Source organism: Musa acuminata, chromosome BXJ2-11 (genome assembly GCF_036884655.1).
Source record: "Musa acuminata AAA Group cultivar baxijiao chromosome BXJ2-11, Cavendish_Baxijiao_AAA, whole genome shotgun sequence".
NCBI classification, from domain to species: domain Eukaryota; kingdom Viridiplantae; phylum Streptophyta; class Magnoliopsida; order Zingiberales; family Musaceae; genus Musa; species Musa acuminata.
In genome coordinates, this window is record NC_088348.1 from 9,329,041 (window position 1) to 9,337,566 (window position 8,526).

Sequence of the window (8,526 nt, forward strand, 5' to 3'; positions counted from 1 at the left end):
CATTAAGGTTTTCTCCGCAAAGAAAATTTTGGAAATTTGATATGAATTTATTTGAAGAGAGCTAATTATAGTTAGCTATTTTTACTATTTGGATTCTTATATTTTAAAAAATTATATTGATATTCTTATAATTACGAAAATGTAACATTTAGATAATGTAGATGATAATGTAGATGCTGAGTGACTATTTTATCGTTCGACGACTGCATCAACGTTAACACATGATGGTCACCCGCTATTGATCCGTTAGGTGGATCGCTCGATCTGAAGCTAGGGTTGTCGGAGCTCTTGCCACTCCCCTTACTACCATGTTGATTTCAACATGAATATGAAAAACGAGAGATGGAAGACTAATCGAATGAGTTTTATTTATCACGATTATCATCGATCGGGAAAGAAAGCTTTGGAAAGCTAATGGGCGAGCGATTATCAATATCTTAATTGAGATGGTAAAAAAAAATGTAGATCCCAAAATTCAACGTTAAGTGCATTGTCATATCCATCGTGTATGCAATTATTAAGCAACTCTCATCACTCGTTGTTACTCTTCACATCTACAATAACCACCTACGACTCGTGGTGACACCATCGTGCGCCACCATCGATGTCGTCTATCACCACCAACCAACGACGTCATTAGAATAAATATAAAATTTATCTTTTATTTTTTTTATTTTTATGTTTCTATTAATAAAATCAATGACATTAGGATAAATAGATCTATATATTTTTCTTTCATAACTAATAAAAGTGTCAAGATAACTTTTCAACCTATAAGAATCAAAATAGTAAAGATAACTAACTAAAAAATATAATACATAATTAACCCATTTAAAGATTATGTAATACTGAATATTACACATTAAATGAAGGATATGAGTAGGAAAATAGTTGCTTTGATTAATCTATAATATATATATATATATATATATATATATATATATATATATATATGTATATATATATATATATGGCATTGACCAAAATATACTACATTCGAACTGATAGACATTTTATCTCATGTAAAAAAAGTAGTAAATAGTAACAGATTAATATGACAGTGGATAAACTAAATACTTTGAAAACTCACATTTAACTAAACATAGGTCAGCATATCAAGCAAACTAAAAACTAATTAAAGTCAGGACTAGACTAATACCAAGAAAAAAATTCCTAAATAAGGTTTTAGCTTTCTACGCAAAAAAATAGAATTACTAGAAGATCCCTTGATGAAGGAAACAACGTAAGTTGTGACACTGGAAGACGGCACAAGAAACAAGTAGTCATATCTCTAGAAATCACTGAATCCACCAATGAAATAATCGAAGATAAACATGCTCATGCTCATGCTCATATTCACTAACTTAAATTCCCAAAACTGTAAAAGAATACAGAAGAAGCAGATTTAGAACAACATATCTCATATCACTTCAAAAGAAGGAATCGACCAGCAGACACAAATTGAAATATGAGGTTATATCTCCTTCCACAGATAGGGATCTTCACACGAATTAGAGTTGGCAATGTTTTCTTTCAAATTATAGTGATCTTACCCAGACTTTGTTCTTGCCATGACAGCCCCATAAAATTAGTTTAGTTTAACCCAAAAAGAGGATGATTTTCATTCAATCTCAAATATTGACAGTTTTGGTCTACTTCCGAAATGCCTGCTGTCTTAAGTGACAATACTTATCTTCAGTAACCTGGGATTTCCCCTTCCTCTAATTCCTCGTCTCTCAAGAAGTTATCACCAAAATATGGGGGATTATCTGTTACTACTTCATTCCCTCCACTATAAACACCATCCAAACACAGAAAATCATCAGGATCTATTTCCCCCATAAGGTCCAAATATGCATCTTTGATTTCCTGCTGGAAATCAAATTTATCATCCTGAGAAAGATTCTCTGGAATTACATCAGTCGGATGGTCCTTGGTTTCTGCACTAGCAGCCTGATGCTTCTCAGTAGGAAAAGGTTCTAAAGTTTTGGTTGCTACCACTTGCATTGACCTATCTTGGTGATAACCTTCTTCCGCAGATGTAATATCATCCTTATTAATCTGAGAATGATGGGAAGACTGAGAAGTTCTGCAATGCTTAAGATCCATAACCTGCGTGTCCAAAGGCATCTCACCCTCTTCAAATTTCTCTTCCCTGAACAAAATACCCTTTGGGCTTGGGATACCACTAGCAGAAACTGGAGCTTCTTCACTCCTAGAAATCGACTTTGCATCTTTCTCAACTTCAAAATCATACTTATGTGAAGGAAGAAAAACATAAATCACAGGGTACTCCACAATCACAGTGTTCTGCAATTGTTGACCTATGGGAGCTCTGATGTTCAGCTTACGGTATGGTGACTTGGTTCCCTGTGAAGAAGAACAAACAAAAAAAAAGATAAAACTTTCAAATATTGGTTAAGAATTACCATCACTGATCACAGCACTGAGAATCTGAGATTGCAATACCTTTGCATTCTTCCGAATGAAAAAACTCAAATCATCCAAACTTATATCACAAAATTGCCTCAGCTGATTATTCCATGGGCTAGGTGCTAGATGCTTCTCAATTACAGAAGAAATGCTTCCATATTCATCTACACTGAAAAAAACATTAAGTCTCAGTTTACAATTTTTAAGAAATATTAGAGCATGGAAGTTAAAATCCCAAAGTAAAGCAATCATGACTCAATATGATATCCAAAAATTGTTGTTCCATTGATGCCATCTGAAAATTTGCAGATACTACCAACTAAAGAGACTCCTCTTTGGATCCAAGAAGACCCTGATGGCCCTAATCAATCAAAAACAAAACAAAAAAAATGTTGAACTCACCCATGGTCAAATAAGACAATTTCCGTCGAATGAAATCTCCACTCCACAGTCCAATAAATACAATTATTCCTGAACAAAAAAGAAATTGGAAAATTATGGTGGCATTCCAATATCAGCTAGTAAATTCAGATTCTGATATAAAATTCCAGTAGATAATTATCCAAGACATGCAAAGGACTAACATACTTCAAAAGATCATTTATAAATAACAAAAAAAATCAAATCAAATAGCCATACTAAGAGTCACTTATTTGACCAATAATTCATTCCCCACATGGTATATGTAAAGGAAACAAAGGTAAGCAAATATATAATTTACCATCTCAGTTATGCAAACAAGGACAACAATCATAGACTCCATAAGATGCATAACCAAACTGAAATTAAAACTTTCAGCCACTATCATTCTCTGAGGAACTATATCACTACTTACAGTATAATTCCTATTCTTTATGCCAGCTGATAACTTTAACTCCCTCTCCTGTTAGTCTAAACAATCATGTCCTAAGCCATGAATAGGCGTAGATTAATGCATATAATATACTTACTTCTGATTGTAGCGGGACTGGTTTTTGTCTCTCTTGGACATGCCAAGTGGGAGGCTCAGCAGCCGAGTCCTCCGTCGATTTGCCGCATTCCTTAACATCCGAAGCCTCGTTGGCAGATGAAATCTGTAATTGCTCCCGAACCCAGTAATCAACCGATGAGCCGATTCCGTTACCCTCTTCGTCTCCTCCAACAAGTCGTAATCTTTACTCACCGAGGCGAATCGAAAAGGGAATAGAGACCAAGTTAGCGATAATAGGAAAGGTTACAGAAGAATCAGAACCGAATCAGAGAAGAGGCATCGACCAGAGAATAGGAGCTTGTCATCGAATTGGGAGAGGGGCACGAACTCGGTTCGATTCCGCTTTCCGGTGCAGCTGGTGCGCTCCTTGTGAGACTTGACGCAGGGAAGGCTGCAAGTAAGGATCGAGCAACCGGGGCAACGGTACTTCCATGGATTCGAGCCACACTCCACGCAGAGAGAGGACCTTTTAGGGTTAGGGTTTGGAGGGGATTCCGGTCCGCCCATAGTAGATGTCGTAGCAGAGAGCAGTTCGAGGGCTTTTAGGGTTCCTCCTTGGGGTTTTATGGAAGAAGCCGCCCGGGTTATTACGCGTCGGAGCCCATGCGATTACAAAGCAGGTACGCTCTTGGGCATATGTGATAGGGTATGTTATTTATTTCTGACTTCCGGATGATCCTGATTTGCTCGTATATACTACTCCTCGAGTACTCTTTAACATTGTGAGATAACTCTATTTCACCCAATGAAAACACGCCGAGTCTCTTGTCTTGTCAGTTGACTACGTTAAATTAAATGCTCCGCAGGATCTCGTTGCGCTATTTTTAAAGCACGCGCGGCCCGTTCTATTCTCCGTCCATCTTCCCTCCCCTCCCCTCCGTCTTCCTCTCCAAGATGGCCGCCGCGTATCGTGCTCCGCCGCCCTGCTTATCGTGCCCCGCTCCCGCGGCAAGGGGGACGGTGGCCTCCGTTCCGCCGTTCCGCCTCCGGAATTCGTTTCCACACGGGCTTCGTGGTCCGGGGATTCGAACCCCCTCGAACTTTTCCTCGGTCTCTGTAGCAAGAAGGCGGGATGCTCGTAAGCTCTGCCCCCCCGCTTAAAAAATTCGTTCTTTGTTGTGATCATTAGTAGACATATAATGGTGATGGTTTACATGCTTTTTTTCGTGCGAGTTCGAGATGGTATTGGCTGTATTCTTTTAAGTTTCAGTTTCTGTAGTATATGGAATTCGAAAGTTGATCTTTTTTTGATAATTAGGGTTTCCCATAATTTTGTTTTGGGGGGAAATGCAAAGATATGGCTGCATGCCATCACAATTTTGGAATGCATTGTCAATTTGATGCATTAGAAGTTGTGAGCCAGAGTTGGCATCATCATCTGGGTGGGAAGCTGATGGATGCACGAGGTCGGAAAAGGGAATTGGAAGCCGCTGTATTGGATGTGGTTGATGACAACCATCTTTGCTTTCTTGTCCAGAACGTAACCGAGCTGTTTAGAGACAGAACCAACAAAGTCGGTAGAACTGGGATGTATATAGGCAAAGGATTGATAACTAGGAAATGCTAAAATAGAAGAGTTGAACATTTATCACATCTTGAGGGGACAAGGCCAAATTGAATTTCTGTGGTTTAGAAAATCTCGTATTTGAAAGAAATAAAAAATTATTAGCTTGCACTATGTTCAAGGAAAATCCATTTTTTTTCCACCCATGGTGTTGCTAAGATCCTCAAGTGAGAGCTTTGTATGAACTGAATGACATTTCATATGCTCCACCTCGTATCCCGTCAATGAAGATGTAATTGGGTACCAACTTTTTGTTTTGATATTAGTTGATTGGAAAATCATGTTGCTATATGATATTAACCATCATATGATGAAAGATCATTTTGAAATGCTACCCTTTTCTTTGTTGTTGGTGTTATTATGTTCTATTTTAATTTACTGTCTTGGAGGCACTCACATTGATTGGAGAAAACATTTGTATTTGTAGGTTTATAGTTTTGCTAGTTTACTATAAATCATGGTCGAAATACAAGAAAAATTAATTCAGTTTACACTTGAACTATCTTCAGATTTTGAATGCTGTAACTACATATGACCTGCTGTACCTGGTATACCCGGGATAGGATCAGAGGACATAGGTAAACATATGTAAACCAAGAACTGGCATTAGAGTTGGTGTTGTTATCTGTATTGCAAGTCAGAAATGGTTACCATCTTTCACCCGGTAGTTTCCATACATATCATAGCACCGGAAGAGTTTGCACAACTTGACATTTCTGTGATGAAAGCTGCTATGAACCTATTGTTTCCTTCCCCTGAGTTCATCTGACCTAATGTGTTCACATGAGAAGTGCCTCTTTTTTTAGGTCAAATTTCTTTGTCATCACTATTAACACCTGCATATCTAGTGCTCCTTTCCTATTTTTGGATATTTTTGTTTTCAATTGCTTAAGTAATTTAATCGACCTACTTAGGCCTCTGTCTTTACCTTTGTCCTCCCCATCCTTAAGTTACTTTATGTCATGGATGATTTATCACTTCTTATTTCTTCCAATGTTTTAGAAAACATAGGTCTTTCATATATGGAAGGCTTTCCTTTGTCTTATGATACACCCCTGTGATACCCAGATAGGTATATTCAATTTGATTCTCTTCGCATCTACACTTGGGGTGTTCTACACTTGGGGTGTATTGTTATCATCTGACTATTGACAACCGTATAATAAATTTGCCTACTAAAGATGATTTGACTGCTAAATGTGAGCTGATTGAACAATACTGGCTGTCTATTTAGCTCTCTCAGTAATCGTCATGACATGGAAGGAGCAAAAAGGGAAAAATAATAATAGTATTAAAATGTTGGGAACCAATGTGTTCTTGTACATCTTATAGGATGCTCCAATGAGGCATCATACACCGGCTTAACTAGCAAATTCCTATTCATTTTATGAAGCTGATGCTGTGGAACTTTTTAGTGTCGCTGTGACCATTATTGCCGACACCTATAAGTCAAAGGTCATTTGTTTCGGTTTATAATTAGCAAGTTTATTCAATGACAATGTTACCACCTTTCAGCTGGCATTTCTAATAATTGATTTATCTCGTTCATTTTAATAGCTGAAACAATCACTGCATCTGCCTGGGACGTCACTGTTCTTCAAAACGGTTTGCCTGTTCTCGTCGAATTTTGGGCATCATGGTGTGGACCGTGCAAGATGGTCGACCGCTTGCTCGACGAAATAGCACGAGACTACGCTGGAAGAATCAAAATTTACAAGCTGGATGCAGATGACTATCCACAAATTGCAGCTTTTGAAGGCATCGATCGAGTCCCCACAGTTCTGCTGTTCAAGAATGGGGAGAAGCTGAAGAGTTTAACTGGTACAATGCCCAAGTCTCTGTATGTGGAAGCAATTGAGCAGTTGTTATCTCACTGAGGAATGCAAAGATGCATAGCTCAAGCTGGATTTATTTGTTTGTATGTAGTAATGTATTCTTATACTTCCCTAGCAACATTCAAGCGAGAACAAAAGGAGAAGCATAATAAGCTATTGGTGTTTCAATTTTTGCTAGGATACTAGATGAAAACAAGGCTTGTATTTTGAGTTCCCTGAAGAACTTGTAATTTGATGTGATTTAAGAATTCCTACTGATTTGATTATTTCTCGTGATTAGAATTACTGATTGAAAGTGATATTGATAAACCCTGAAACACATGTAAAACAGCACAATCTCGGCTATTTTGCTAATGTATGCAGTTTCATCTGATCTGATGCTTTCCCATTTTTTTGCCTTTCTGAAGGAATTTTGTCAAACTTATTAAACTACTATCAATTGCACATATTAAGATAAAGAAGGATTTTTGTGATTAGAGGTTTAATTTTTCCTCCTATAAATATATATATATATATATATATATATATATATATATATATATATGTATATATAGTCCAAGAAAACACTCACAAAAGATACCAAAAAAATCACAAAATTAATTCAAGAGATAAGAAGCATTTGTATAGATAAATAAAGCAACAGTGTCTCTCACGTGGAAATAGATTTTGTCTAAGCCCTTCTCTTTATTCACTTCAAGACAGACGATAAGCAGAAAGGACGCAGAACAAGCTAGAAGAAGACCGGACTGAACAAAGGACAACCACGGGTACGATAGGATGTGCTACTTAGAAGCACCGCGTGCAGAGAGAAGAGCAAGCATGCTTTGCTACGTGGTGGCCGGCCGGCGGCACTTGCGAGCTCAACCTTTCATGCTGTTAAGCACCATCCTTATCTTCGCCGCCGAGCTGGATCCGGCCCAGGGCTTCAGGGGGTAGATGACCAGATCGCCGTCATGGCGGAGAGCCATGATGTACTTCTTCTGAGTAGAGAAGTAACCGGAGCCAAAGAGCCGGTGTTTGATGTTGTTAACCACGTAGCCGAGGTAGAGTTCCCCGTCCTTCCTCAGCTCCGCCATGCAGATGGCGTCCGATGGCATCTCTGTTTGCGTCTCCCACATGACCTGATTATTGCCACCCACTATTTTGAGGTTGCACTTGTTCTCGAGGACCAGCCTGTGTTCCCCGTACTGCAGGATGTTCATGTTCATGTTACCATTATGGGTGTAGGTTCTCAAGCCGACGGCGTCGCCTCCTTTGACCGTTTCAGTGCCATGGAGCTTCCCTCGCTCGGTCGGCGTCAGACCTCCGGTCGAGGAGAACATCGCCGGGCCGTAGATGTTAGCGAACTCATTGGCGACTGCCAAGGCGTAGCGGCCCATGGGTGTGGGCATGGATGTGACGTTTCCGACGTTGCTGGGGAATCCGGCCGGCCACACGTTGATGGTTCCCCTGTTGTCCACCCAGAGCACGCAAGACTGGGAGCTCGTATGGGGCACACCACCGTATATGGTTTCAGGGTTTCTTGAGTGACGAAGGTCAAGGAGTATGCTGCAGTTGGCTCCCAGTGACAAGTCGTTTGTGCCGTCGTTGAGATGATGGCCGCTCCACATGCCCTGCAGCGACGGTTCGGAGTAGATGGAGTTCACGTAGCCCCATACTGCCGGGCTGTGGAGGAGGAGTAGGAGGCCGAATGTGGAGAAGAAGAGGGGGAGGAGATGGGCCAT

General features: G+C 39.6%; 3 protein-coding genes across 3 annotated transcripts; 1 reads left to right on the forward strand and 2 right to left on the reverse strand.

Annotated features, from left to right (window-relative positions):
- Window positions 1-1,319: 1,319 nt before the first annotated feature.
- On the reverse strand, window positions 1,320-4,007 carry LOC135627201 (uncharacterized). Its single transcript, XM_065133202.1, has 5 exons — window positions 3,688-4,007; window positions 3,384-3,585; window positions 2,836-2,904; window positions 2,470-2,602; window positions 1,320-2,370 (listed from the first exon to the last, which is right to left on the reverse strand). The coding sequence occupies exons 1-5, from the start codon at window positions 3,908-3,910 to the stop codon at window positions 1,696-1,698; spliced, it is 1,302 nt and encodes a 433-aa protein (XP_064989274.1). The 5' UTR covers window positions 3,911-4,007; the 3' UTR covers window positions 1,320-1,695.
- Window positions 4,008-4,265: 258 nt separating this feature from the next.
- LOC135627277 (thioredoxin M3, chloroplastic-like) lies at window positions 4,266-7,061 on the forward strand. Its single transcript, XM_065133307.1, has 2 exons — window positions 4,266-4,481; window positions 6,525-7,061. Exons 1-2 carry the CDS (start codon window positions 4,298-4,300, stop codon window positions 6,842-6,844), a joined length of 504 nt encoding a protein of 167 aa, XP_064989379.1. The 5' UTR covers window positions 4,266-4,297; the 3' UTR covers window positions 6,845-7,061.
- Window positions 7,062-7,662: 601 nt separating this feature from the next.
- LOC135626400 (uncharacterized) lies at window positions 7,663-8,526 on the reverse strand. The gene has a single exon (XM_065131649.1). It carries the CDS (start codon window positions 8,524-8,526, stop codon window positions 7,663-7,665), a length of 864 nt encoding a protein of 287 aa, XP_064987721.1.